The 14,735-nt window shown below is 39.6% G+C and overlaps 1 protein-coding gene across 4 annotated transcripts in view; it reads right to left on the reverse strand.

The window, feature by feature from the left end:
- iqsec3a (IQ motif and Sec7 domain ArfGEF 3a) overlaps positions 1-14,735 on the reverse strand; it is a 269,750-nt gene that overhangs the window by 91,993 nt on the left and 163,022 nt on the right. For all 4 annotated transcript variants that reach the window (XM_049473704.1, XM_049473702.1, XM_049473721.1 and 1 more), the window contains one exon: positions 10,128-11,338. In XM_049473704.1, coding sequence (XP_049329661.1) covers positions 10,128-11,338 — 1,211 coding nt within the window. The remainder of the gene's footprint in view (positions 1-10,127; positions 11,339-14,735) is intronic.

Genomic DNA, 14,735 nt, shown 5'->3' on the forward strand with positions numbered 1-14,735 from the left:
CCTATATTTCGTCAACTTACCTGTCAACTCAAATATTTCTCAAAAATAACTTAATATAACTCAAATTCATTCTTAAGTCATTCTCACAAATTCACCATATACACAGCAAAACGTCAAGTGTTGAATAAACTCCCTCAGAGTTGATTTTAACTCCTTAATTCTACACTCTTTGGAGTTAAATCAACACATTTAAAATAGTTAAACATTTAACACCTTGCCAGAGTTATTTTTTTTAACTCACTAAATTATTAAGCACTACAAAGAGTTAACAATAGTAAAAAAAATAAATAAATTAGAATTTTAAATGTTAAAATTTCTGGATCTCGAAATGCTGTAGGAGACTGGAGGTGTGCTATTCATAAAAGGTAAGTACTTTTTATCATGTTTTACTACACCAAAAGTCCATTCTCCCACAGCATTCCGAGATCCAGAAACATTAAAAAGTCTAATTTATTTATTTTTTACTATTTTTAACTCTTTTTAGTGCATAATAATTTAGTGAGTTAATAAAAAATAACTCTGGCAAGGTGTTAAATGTTCTACTATTTTAGATGTGTTGATTTAACTCCGAAGAGTGTAGAATTAAGGAGTTAAAATCAACTCTGAGAGAGTTTATTCAACACTTGACATTTTGCTGTGTACATGGTGAATTTGTGGGAATGACTTAAAAATGAATTTGAGTTATATTAAGTTATTTTTGAGAAATATTTGAGTTGAGAAGTAAGTTGACGAAATATGGGCTTGGACTAATAGCAGGGTTGACCAACTAGTGTATTTGATTGATAGTGGAGCTGACCAAACAATGGTTATGACTGATATCAGTTATGACCAAATAGTGGATTTGACTGATAGGAGAGCAGACTAATGGTGGATTTCTTGTTCTTTTTTTTAACTCACTAAATGATTATGCACTAAAAAAGAGTTAAAAATAGTAAAAAAATAAATAAATTAAAATTTTAAATGTTTCTGGATCTCGGAATGCTGTGGGAGACTGGAGGTGTGCTATTCATCAAAGGTAAGTACTTTTTTTATCATGTTTACTACACCAAAAGTCCATTCTACACCAGAGTTCTCCTTTAAGTCCACTTTCAGTCAAATACACTATTGGTCAACTCTCTCATCATTCAGCTCTAATATTAGTCAGCTCTGAGATTCACTATTGCTTAATACCTTTGGTCACCTCTAGAATCAGTCAACACAAATCCGCTATTGGATTAATCAATGCCCTATTTGTTCAATTTAGCCATTAGCCAAGTCTTCTGGGAGCTCCACTATCAGTCAACCATCGATCAGTGCTTCTGCTGAAGTCCATTATTAATCAAATCCAATACTGGCTTAATTTAGTCATGTTTGACATTAGTCCACCCATTTGTTCAGCTTCACCAGCACTATAAATGCTGGATTATGACACACTGTGAAAACATAGTAAAAAAAGAGTGAATGTGCATGATGCAGCAAATGATCAACATGCAGCACTTTTACACTGTGTGAAGTATAAACGAGGCATAAGCTTTCAGAGTCTTTTATATCAGTCAACTAATCCAATATTTGATCCAATACACTATCAGCCATATGTTCTACCAGCTCCACTGTCAATCAAACTGATATATGATCAATTTCAGTATCAATCTATTCTTTATTTTAAGACTTAAATTTACTACTTAGTCAACTCTGCTATCGTTTACATCCATTATTGAATCATATCAGCTTTTAGATGTTTAGGCTAATAAAGCAGATTGAAGCATTATTACAAACCGATTAATAAAATGTGTTGGTACCACTTTAAAATAATTCTCCTTTTTAAATGGTTTATAACTAGTTTTAATAAGGAGTTTATTAATGCTTATTAATTAGGTTATAAACCATTAATAAGCAGTTGCAGCACATAAATGGGAGGGCTAACATTCACCAGTGGCCTGTCATGTACTAAACAGTGATTCCACATTCATTTATACTGTTAAACCTTGGATTTTACTGGATTCTTGTCTTACTTTGTCTTTTTCATCAATCATTATTAACTTTTATTTATTCATTTCTGTTAATATCTTTATTTATTTAACTATAGTTACATATTAAATGACTTAATTGCCTTTCTATATGATTTTTTAATTTTTATTAGATATGTTTAAAATGTCATTTTTACTGTTGTTCTTTCTATTTATGTGTATGTAAAATATTTTTTATATAAAAATATTTTTATATTTACCAACATGTGTGTACTCATTTTGTCCTTATTTGTACTGCAGCATCAGTACAGTAATGGACTGAACAGTAACTGTACAGGTCTTACTCTCAGCAGCACTGAATGTTCTGTGTTCTCCTCCAAGCTTTTGAAGGCCGTTGAGCACCGTTCTCTCCTGGCTGACGGTACGGGAAGCTTTGATGGTGGGTTTCATACCCATCAGAGAGCCCCCACAGATCAGCCGTACTGACGAGTGACCGCGGAAGAAGATTGAAAATCATCTACAGCTAAATCCAGAGGAGCGAAGGAAATGAAAAACAGCTCTGAGAGAAAAATCAAGGTTCACGACGAGCTCCCCCTGTTCTCCCCCTGTTCTCCAGAGCCGGGAAATAAACAAGCGGCGTGAAGGGGGAGGAGAGGAGCCCTGCGTGAGTGCTGGATGACATAACTCTCAGAGTAATTCTGAGCAAGCGTTCTTACCTGGGGCCTCATGACTCAGCCTGGCCTGCGAGGACCCCGTTCCGCCTCCCGCTCAGCTGCTGCACTCACAATTATTTCCAGCACAAAGAGCATCATTAAAAAAGGTAGGAACAGCATGTTTTATTTTGGATGCAGGAACTGGAACGGAGGAACCCAAAAAAACGGCTAAGAGCAGAACGCCAGACTTCCACGACTTTCAGCCAAACAATATATTTTCATTTCCACTATTAATCACTTACAGCAACTTTATGAACATATACTGTTTGTCAACTGCATTATTATTGTATTTTTTGCAATATAAGGCACACTTTAATTTCCTTTCGTTTTGCCAAAAATCATCAGTGCACCTTTTAATCTGGTATTCCTTTTGTATAAATTTTACCAGTCAGGTTGTAAGAAGCAGTAAAGCCACTCTGCTGAAGTGCAGCTTTATACAGGAGTTTCGGTTTAGTTCTCCAGCAGAATTAGCATTAGCTGCTAAACGATCTAAGCGCTAGATCTTTGGCCATTCAGGGGTGAGTATGTAGCCTGTAGCCTGCCGCTAACCCCGGATAGCACTGATAGAGCAGCATTAGCATCTAATTGCACTAAGCACTAGCTCTTTGGCCGTCCAGAGGTGGCCCTACAGTGTTAAAACAAGCTACGTGGGATAAACCGCTAGCCCTGGCTTACTGGAACACTCAGGGTTGCTCAGTGTAGCTCTGTCAGGTGGCACTAATGCTAATGCTCCAGCTTTAGTGGAAACCTGTAAATCTAAGCTTACTGTAAATAAACAGAAGCACTTTACTCATCCAAATAAACAGTTTTCAGGAGAGAAATCTGGGTAGATTAACATCCAGTGGCGAGACCTGTTGAATTTAGAAGGGAAACATGGCGACACCGCTATTCCTAATATTAGTTACTAGTTAATAGTGTCGCATAAAATGTGCCTTTTAATCCTGTGAGCCTTATGTATAAAGACCACAGACCAGAAAATAGACGTTTATTGAAAGTGCGCCTTATAATTCGCTGCGCCTTATAGTGCAAAAATACAGTAGTCAAATCCACTATTTTGTCAAATACAATATTTCAGCAACTCTGCTACACTGTAAAAACGGTGTTCTCCTTAATGTGATTTTTTAAGTTAAACAAAAAAATATTATACCAAAAACTTTAGTAAACTAATTGCCACAACTAACATTCAAGCAACCAAGTTTCTTGTTAAAAGTTGCTCTGACTAAATATTCTATGTTGGCAAAATTTACTAACTGTAGTTGAACCTTAGTTGAAGCCAAACTAACTACTTTACACATGTTCAGTTTGATTCTTTGGTTGAGCAATTCTGCAGGGCTTTTGACCTGATGTTGATCATGCTCTTTGCATATTGGGCATGTCATCCCACCTTATACTTTACATCACGATGTAATTATTCTCCACAGGCTCCTGTCTTCTGGTGGTGGTCTTCTTTAAAAATTCAAAATCTAGTGCCTTGAAAATTTGACTTTTCATTTATTTTTTCTAATTTTTATCCAATTTTCTCCCAATTTACACGGCCAATAACCCAACCCACTCATTACGACTCCACTAATGTGAAGTCAGCAACAGTCAATTTTGTTAACTTCTCTGCTATCAGTCAAATCTCAGTGTTCTCATTCAAATGTACCACGTACGCCAACTCAGCTAACAATCAAATCCACTATTTTGTCAACTTTATTATTAGTTAAATACAATATTTTGTCAAATCTGCGAACAGTCAAATCCACTATTTGGTCAAGGCCTTTATTAATCAAATACAATGTTTTGTCAACTACACTATTATCAGATACATAATTTTGTCAAATCAGCTTAAATACACTGTTTGTCCCCCTAACTATGCTAAGCGCTAGTTCTTTTGCCCCTCAGATGTGAGTATTAATGGCCTCTAGCTTGCTGCTAACCCTGGCTAGCACAATGAGAGTGCGCCTTACAACTTGTAGAGTGAAAATTACCATACTCATGCCAACTTATCTATCAGTCAAATCCAGTATTGTTTCAGACCCACAATCAGTGTACTGCTCTTACAGCTCTTCTAACAGTTAAATCCACTACTATATCAACTCCGCTACCACTCAAATTTACTTTTGGGTCAGTTTGTCACGTTCAATATCAGTTCAATATCAAGCGTGAAAGGAAAGTGCTCTGTCATCTCCGAACTTTCCCAGCTCTTCTCCCTTGATGCTCGTTTTAACAGCGGCTGGAGAACTTTTTAATTACTACACTGAGATTAAGCTCCTTCGCTTTAACGGAATGACTAATGAGAAATCGGACTTTGAGCCGCTTTTTCTGGAAATGACCCGAGGTCAGAGCAGTGTTGATTGAGGGCTGGGACTCGGGAAGGTGACCAGGTTCTTTCAAACAGCCGGCAGCTATCCGCCAAAGAAAAGTGCAGAATTGCAAAGTGGGAAACAATTAGACCGCTAAAGGATCCAAGAGTTCTTTTTTCATCAATCACAACAATCACTCCATTGTTACACTGGAGCATGTGTAACAGTCCAAATATTTGTGGACACTGCTTCTGATGATTTTAGCATTCAGCTACTTTAGGTTGCATCTACTGCATCATTGATCAAGATGAGTAAATGCATGCACGAATCTACAGTTCCAAGAATTTAATAGCATTACTGCAGTAGGAAAAAAGCGGGTTTTTGAAGTGAGCTGTCTTTGAACGAATAAAGTAGTTGAAAAAGGTGTGATGGTAAGGATGTAAAAGAAGGATCTGCAATTATTGCATGCTGAACTGTGGGAACACTGAATGCAAACAGCTACCTTAAGAAAGTTTTGCAGCAATTATCTTTAAAGCTTTACTGACAATACTTTAAAGGATCTGTTCACTTGCAGTTGATAACTAGTCTCAGTGTTTTTTTTTTTAGTCAGGCCTATCACAGCGGTACCTATTCCAAATATATTTTTAGATTTGACAGATTCTGACAGATTGTGAAATTTCATATACATATATATATATATATATATATATATATATATATATATATATATATATATATATATATATAACAGTCAAGGACAATCCACAGACCACCTACCTCAGGCGTGCTTGCAGAAATGGCTTCTTTCGCATCACTCTCCCATACAGCTTCTCCTTGTGCAAAGTGCATCTGCAGCAAGATGATGCTGCAGCTCTTTGGAGGTGGTCTGTGGATTGTCCTTGACTGTTCTCACCATTCTTCTTCTCTGCCTTTCTGATATTTTTCTTGGCCTGCCACTTCTGGGCTTCTCTGAGACAACTTTTTGTATACTTCCCCTGAACAACTATGTTGAACAATCTTTGTTTTTAGATCATTTGAGAGTTGTTTTGATGAGCCCATGATGCCACTCTTCAGAGGAGATTCAAATAGGAGAACAACCTGCACTTGGCCACCTTAAATACCTTTTCTCATGATTGGATACACCTGGCTATGAAGTTCAAAGCTCAATGAGGTTAACAAACCAATTTTGTGCTTCAGTAAGTCAATAAAAAGTAGTTAGGAGTATTCAAATAAATAAAATGATAAGGGTGCCCATACCTTTGCACCAGTCAAATTTTGGTTTAATGCATATTGCACATTTTCTGTTAGTACAATAAACCTCATTTCAATCCTGAAATATTACTGTGTCCATCAGTTATTAGATATATCAAACTGAAATGGCTGCTGCAAACACCCAAATATTTAGAACCAAAAATGATTAAGATTAATAGGGGTGCCCAAACTTTTTCATATGACTGTATATATATATATATATATATATATATATATATATATATATATATATATATATATATATATACACACATTTCTGCATTTCTATTTGCCGTTAGTTGCTGAAATTAGGAAACTCTCACATAATGAAGCCCTGTATTTTTATTGTAGAAACTTTTTATTTAGATTTTTTTTACTGTGTGCATATGTTGCCCTAAGGAATGATAAAACACTGTTTAAAAAAGCAAATAAAAAAAAAAACTAAATATGTATTTTATAGCCAAGCATACTTCAATTAATCTATATTAGTGTTATGGTATGCTTACAATTGAAATACTGTTGCAAAAACTAAATGCCAAGTAAGAAGTAGATGATATTCTTGAGTAAATTATGAGAAAACAAGAATTGTATATGTAAGTAAGAATGAATTCCTGAAAAAAATAAGCCCGAACCAACTCTAACTTTAATTCTGTACTTAACGATTCATAACACGTTGATGCCGGCTCGTCTCTCAATTTATCTCCACAAAGGCAATTACTCCGTTTTTTTTCTACGCGACCGCTTCGATCAATGTCTACGTCTATTTATGCCCTATACCTGAGCCTCCCCGCGGGTTGTGTAATCTAGAAATAACATGCTTGTTTACAACATTAGAGCTCAGGTGTAGGCTTAACATAATATTCCAGTGTTTGCGAGGAGATTACCATAATTGCCTTCATGCTCGAGTTTGTGTTCTTTGGGTGTAAACCCGCGTCATTTTTGATTCATCTGGCACACGCAAAAAATAGAACATGAAAAATCGAAGCTTATTGGAATACACTTGTATGTCAATGGAGTGAGCATGATAGGAATGAGGCTAATTCCATTTACTTCAGTTAAATGAAGACAGCTCTGAATCCAAAGCCCTTACACGTAATGAAGTTCCTTTCACAGTTTTATATTGGACATGTTTCGTAACATTATAAGAGCATGATGAATACACTTCCATAAAAACACTTAGCATCAAAAGAAAGACAGTAATTGCATCCAAAAGGAAATGACAGATTGCAGAGCTATTCAGAAGAAAGATGAAGAAAGATACCAAGAACAAAACATGATAAACAATTTAGACCAGGGCTGGACTAGGACAAAAAAATAGTCCCTGACATTTTTGGTTTGGATCGGCCCCTTAAAATTAGCGGAACACTACTGAATTATAATTTATGTATCTGAGGTTACAGAGAAGCAGAGCACAATAATGTTTTGTCCCGACGGACAGTTCTGGTGGAAACAGGAGAGTTGTGGTGCAACCCAAACATCCTTTTCGGACAGCTTCCTCTTACAGCATCCACAGTTAATCCTGTTGGATGTGGTTTGTCCTTCTTGATGGTATGCTGACATAACCCTGGATACTGTGGCTCTTGATACATCACAAAGACTTGCTGTCTTGGTCACAAATGCACCAGCAAGACGTGCACCAACAATTTGTCCTCTTTTGAACCCAGCCCTGATTTAGACTGATATTAGAAACATTTGGTCATATTTATTGAGCTACACATACACATGTGTAACACTGCAAAATGCCAGATATCTCAGCATGGAGTTGTAGAGGTTCCTAATGGAGTCCTGTGACAATCCATCCCTATCCCTTGAATATTCTCACACAGTTCAGGGATAGGTCTGGTTATGCAGCTGGCCATGGCAAAGTATCTGTGTCTTTAAGGCAAGCTCTTGAGATAACAGCAGTATTTGATCGAGCATTGTCCTGTTGAAATGGAGAACTAAAGTTGAACATAAATTATGTATGTGTTCTTCAACTGATATGATACTGCCTATATCAGTCTATATCTCTGATAATTTATGATAATTTATTGTTCCTGGTAACCTCCTTTATCTTCCTTCTGAATAGCACTGCAATTCAACACTTCCCTCTTGGTGCTAAGAAGAACTACAGTTGCAATAAAAAGTATGTGAACCCTTTGGGATTTCTTGTATTTCTGCACAAATTGGACATTTAAAAGTGTTCTGATCTTCATTTAAGTCATGACAACAGACAAACACAGTCTGCTTAAACTAATACCACACAAAAAAGTATATGTGTGCATGGTTTTATTGAACACGACATGTTAAGGTTAAGGAACACAGTGCAGGGTGGAAAAAGTATTTGAACCCCTAGACTAATGACTTTTCTAAGAGCTAATTGGAGCCAGGATGCACACCATCATCAAAACCTTACCCTAACTGGGAAACATGGTGGAGGGGGCATCATGGTTTGGGGCTGCTTTGCTGCGTCAGGACCTGGACGGATTGCCGTCATCAACAGAAAAATGAATTCCCAAGTTTATCAAGACATTTTGCAGGAAAACTAAAGAGCATCTGTTTGCCATCTGAAGCTAAACAGAGGATGGATGATGCAACAGGACAACGACTAAAAACATAGAAGTAAATCAACAACCAAATGACTTCAACAGAAGATAATACGCCTTCTGGAGAGATCTGATCTCAACACAATTGGGATGCTGTGGCATCATGACCTCAAGAGAGCGATTAATTCACACCAGATATCCCAAGAATATTACTGAACTCAAACAGTTTTGTGAAGAGGAATGATCTAAAATTCCTCCTGACTGTTGTGCAGGTCTGATCCGCAACTACAGGAAACGTTTGGTTGAGGTTTTTGCTGCCAAAGGAGGATCAACCAGTTATTAAATCCAAAGGTTCACATACTTTCCCCCACTCACTGTGAATGTTAACATGTTGTGTTCAGTAAAACCATGCAAACATATATATTTTCTGTATGGTATTAGTTTAGGCAGACTGTGTTGTCTATTGTTGTGATGTAGATGAAGATCAGAACGCATGTAATGACCAATTTATGCAGAAATCCAAGTAATCCCAAAGGGTTCACATACTTTTTCTTGCAAATATACTTTATTTTTGATGATGAGTGTACAGTGCATATGCATGTACCTGCTCAATTTAAATGCATGGAAGGATCAAAGGCACATGCTGTACGCCCAGCCTGCTAATCTTCACTAATATGGACATTGACCATACAGGCGTGTGATACGAGTCGTCTTCGGACAGAAGCGAGGCTATTTATAGAGGTTCAGGCAAACGCAAGGTGACAGGCATCAGGGAGGGGTGTTAGGCACAGCTGGAGTCGAGTCGGGGGTGGTGAGTGCATGTGGGTGTAAGCAAGTGAATATGCTTTGACAGTAATACACCAGAAAAAGTTCTGAAATAATGACATGGGAAGGTGCCGAGAGGTGCTGTGAATTTAAAGTGCTGTTAAATAACTGTATAGAGGGTATGCATTTTCGTCACCTTCCTGTCAGAGCATGTACATTATTTAGTCGGACAGAGCAGGGAAACATTTTACAGCATGACTGTGTTTGTTAGAGGAATAAGGGCAAACCAGCAATAAAACAAAAAAGTCACACTTTTTGAGAACAATCGATAGGTTTACATCATATCTACGTATTTGTTCACTATACCTATCAATGAGCTTTGTTGACTTCGTTCTACCTCGCTAAAATTTGTTTTTGCAGAGTCGGTTGTCTGCAAAACCACAGTGACTCCCTCCAACTGTGATGTCTCGTGCATACCCTCAGATCAAGGCAGAGAGATCAAAAGTGTACCCCCAAATTTGCACCACTCACATCCTCAATTGCAGATTGTTTCATCAACTCCCCACTCTGATTAAAGTTGCTTTCTTCAGCAAGTTCTCTGTGCAACATTAGAAAAAAGGACAATGCCTAAAGGGTACTCACACATTGAAGAGGTTGAGGCCGATGCGATAGAGGCGTTTGCGCATGACGTCTGTGGAGAGGGTAGGGGATTTGCAGCTTGCAGGGTTCTCACAGTGGTAACGGGGTAGACTGAGCATCATGGTCTGCAAGGCTTCTTTGGACGAGGCTTCAGAGGCAGATCTGGCAGATGTGGATGTGCTGCTGCTGCTCATCTGCTCTGAGCTATTATCCGCCGGGTCCGACTCGCTGCGCTTGGCCTCTAGAACCTCTACATTAGGGGCTACTGGAGTCCCCAGAACCTCTGGTGGCAGAACAGCCTCTAATACTGCCTCTGCTGGAGGTGGCACCTCGGGCCCGGGGATCTCGGTCTTCTCCAGGGCTAGAGGTGGTAATTCTTCCTGAAATTCCTCTTCGCTTGGTGGTGGTGCCGGAAAATCTCCGTCTGGTACTTCCCCAAGGTCTAGCTCTGGAGGCGGGGGAGCTGGCTCTTGGGGAGGCTGAGCAAACTGTTCTTGTGGTGTTGCTTCTTCCACCGGGGACAGTTTTGCACACTCAGTTACTGCAGCCCCTTGCTGGATGCAGTTTCCAAGGGATACAGAAGTGGAGGACTCCATGACAGAGGAGGACATACGGAAGTTCTGGCTATCGATCTGGACTGTCACGTCCCGGAAGGCCATCATCAACTTGCTGGCACTCCGGGCCACATTCTCAGAGTTGTCCCCCTGGCCCATACCACTCTGGAGGACATTCGGATCTATTGGACCACCCTCCACTATAGTTCCTGCCATTGCAGGCTTGGCACCTGCAGCACTGAAGGCCTCAGAGCTGAACTGGTAGGTGCCTCCCTCTTGCAAGGAACACATGGTCTTCAAGCTCCAATTGCTGAGAGCATCATCAATCGATTTGGCCAGGGATTGCACCTGCTCAGTGAAAGAGTCCTCTAGGTCGGTGAGGGTGCCTCCAACAGTCGTAGGAAGGGAAGGGGAACGGACCAGGGGGATGCCCGCCATGGAGCAGCCTTCAGCCAGCGCCCGCTCAGCGGAAAACCCCTCAGCATTTTGCACACGCACCTTGCGCAGGGATATGCGATGAGGCAGGCGACTCTCCAGGAGGGAGTTGCGAATCTTCTCAAAGTTCTTGCTGAGCTGGTACTGGCGGAAGGCTGTCTGAATCTTGCAGGCGGCACGGCGTGAGATGAGGTGGCCTCCATATTTGTGCTCTAACATTTCGATCTGCAAGGTGAGAAGAAGGGGGGGGCAGAAAAGGAGACAGGTTAAACAGGGTGACACGAAGGTATGCATGAGCAGCTGCAGACATGATAAGGACAATGAGCAAGAAGCATGAAATTAAATCAACACGCAGCAGAATCTGCTAAGTACCATGACGTGCTGATCATTAATGAAAGTCTAAAATGAGAAATGCACTTATTTCCAGAACAACAGCACAACAGATCTGCAGTAATCACATGCCACATCAAACAGGATCTGGGGTGCATACAAATAAGTGCTGGAAATAGTCAACATCAGCGATTGCTAACAGACATTTCTAACACAGCAAAGGGATGAAATTGCTCGGGATGTGGTGAATGCTTTTGACAGTTTAGTCTAAAGATGGGAATTATATTTAGATTTAGACAGATTATTACAATCCAACACAGATAAAGGTATCAGTGGTTCAATCAGGAGTGGAACATTTTGAACTGGAGGGCTTGAAACCTGCAGAGATTAGTGATTTTCCTGCTTACGTAAATGTGTGATGTGGCTCAGCAGTTTAAGCAGCGATATTAAAGAATTGGTTTTGCTTTTAGCTCCTGGGCAACCCTTACAATTGCAGAAATAGGCAATAGTGTTTTGAGCCACCAATAAAGGACATGCCTTGCACATGCATTTCTGAACAAGCTGAAAGAAAAAGGGAACCTACAGCAGGGGTCGGCAAGTATTAAACATCTGGCCCGTGAGGTTGTTTAAACTATAATGAAAAAAAAAGAGCGAGCTTTGGTTTACATTCCTCCCCTGTCTCTCTGTCGCACTCTGCATGACTTTAATTTCCGCTCGTTCTTGTTTTTCCGCTTGTGCTTGGGCTCCCTCTCTCCTTATAAGGGTGTTTTTTTCCAGGCCATGTCCCAATTCACTAGCCGGGGCAGCGGTAGTGTATTGACCGTGAACCTGATGACACAGGTTCAATCCCGCATGAGGAACGGTGTTTATTTTATTTATTTATTTTTTCGTTTTTTTTGGGATTACCTCCTTTAGATAAACTGTTCTGCATTTGGGTTCAACAACCCTCTGGGCTGGAGAGCTACTAGTCTGTAGCTCTCCATTATATTACACTTCAATTTCCAAAACACAATTTCTTTTCGTGGCTTGGAAAATATGTGGCTGACCCCTGACCTACACTGAAAGTGAAAGAAGTATGTGGGCTGAGGAAGTAATGTTTCAGGATTTTACATGAATATAATATGGTTACTCTGTGTTACTCAGTTTTTATTACGTATTACTGCATCTTGCACAGTGGACAACAAAGTTACATAGCATTGTTTCTGGAATAAGAATGTGAGTCTGAAGTAGCAACGTTAGAGGCACTGTTTTTCCTATTCTAGGTTTGCTATAAATCTGCTGTTTTAAGGTAAAAATACTAAATGCTAATGTTGTTCACTGACATTATGATACTTAATGCACCCAAAACTAGCATTTCACTATTCACTAACCCATCACTCTCAAAGGAAGCTGTTAACGAGGATGATGGAATGGAAAAGCACTGTCCAATATGGACAACAGCAGGTGAGCTATTGGTTTACCAGGAGCCCACTGCAATCTATTAGACAACATGATCACTTTATCCAGACCCAGTGATCAGACCTTGGCTTCACACATCGAAAGGCTCCATTCTTCCCATCTACACTGCTGTGCATCCCGCGAATCATCAATCTCGCCCGCTAAAGCTTTATTCGTTCACAAGAACACTCTTGTGGCGAATGTGATTTGGCTATGGCTCAAAGAATAAATGAAACTGTCTTCCATCTCCTTCCCAAATGATTGGCTTTGGAGCATCTCTGACACATAGGGAGCAAGAGCGAGGGAGCGGCTGTCAGAATTTGTTTCATTGTACTCTGCCTGCTTCTTTGTTAAGCCGAAATGACGGAGTACGGCACACAATATGTCATTTATGCACTTAGATGCTTCTTGCTATTAAGGCCATATTTGACAAAGCCATCTTCCCTTATCAGTCAGCTCTCTCAGTGAGTCATTACTGCGAGACGGACGGACATTAGAATAAAAAGAGATCCTTTGGTTTATAAATAAGATGTCAAGATGTTGAAAAAGCAGCACTCTTGTAGGTAGCCATGCTTTCTGCAATTTGATGTTTTCATAGTTTTTCTTTCAGGCTACAGAATTTGTAATAATGTACCTGATTTTGAGAAAATTAAATCTCTGCTCATTTGCTTGACAACCATATGCTTCAGAAATGGATGATGTGTTCTGGGGAACAGTGATTGGCTCTACATAGAGAGGAGGAAACTACCTAAAGTAGATATCCATCCATCCATTCATCGTCATATCTGGTTATACCTTGAGAGAGTTGCAGGGGGTCCCTTCTAGGGAGCCTACCCAGAATCATTAAGCACAATGCAACCCCTGGACAGGGGTCAGACCCTCAGAGATCCTCACTAGGAAGCAGTTGAGCATTGACAAATCACCTACCAAATATATTCCATGGAGCGTGCTAGGAAACTGGAGTAACCAGTGGAAACCGACCAGGACACAGGTGGAAATACCTTTAAAAAATTGCCTTACAGACAGGAACCAGAGCAAGAATCAAACCCATGTTCTTAAAAAAATTATACTTCTAGTGGGTATTTTTTGGGCAGCCATGCCTTGAAGGCCTGAGAAGAAGAGTTTTTTTGAAATGGAAGAACAAAAAAAAAGCCCTTAACCCCTGATTGCTCCCAATTTTCTTGACTTTACTGATCAATTACTGACCACTTCACTAAGCCATGTCAAAAAAGCGAGATCATTCTGGGAACTACATGGCCATAGAGGAGAGACGTATTCTAGTGAGCAATGACATCACTCACTTCTAATCATAATAATAGTGTACCTGGAGTCTGACAGCTGGATCAAGTCTTTAATTCAAGTCTGGTCTTCCAATATCCTTGCAGAGCATAACTTATCAACTGAATCCAAATGAGAAATCCCCAAAAACAACACCAAAAAAAGTGACGGGCACGGACAGTCAAATTAGCAAATTAGAGTCCCTGCTAAACAGAATTAGGATACTTATTTCTTACTGTTTCAATTGATACAACATCCAAGACACGTCTTTAAAAACTCTTAAGATGTTGTGATGCTTCAAAAGAGGACACATTTTGGGTAGCCATGCGATAGGGGGTTAAGAAGAGTACCCTTCCTGCCAAGGTACTTAACCGCCAACCGCCAGTTCTCTACTCTGGGTATATTTATGTATATGTATACCCACAGTGCTAATCACTAGGGTGAGGAGGTTGGATTCCATTGCAATGCAAACTACTGCTGTCACAGTAAAGTGTGTCAAGAAATTTTTTAATTGCTGGTTCCTAGTCAAGGCTTTTTCCTTATAATCTGAGGGTCCTTTTTTCTTGTCTTTCTCTTC

The sequence above is a fragment of the Astyanax mexicanus genome, chromosome 2 (assembly GCF_023375975.1).
Source record: "Astyanax mexicanus isolate ESR-SI-001 chromosome 2, AstMex3_surface, whole genome shotgun sequence".
Lineage (NCBI taxonomy): Eukaryota > Metazoa > Chordata > Actinopteri > Characiformes > Acestrorhamphidae > Astyanax > Astyanax mexicanus.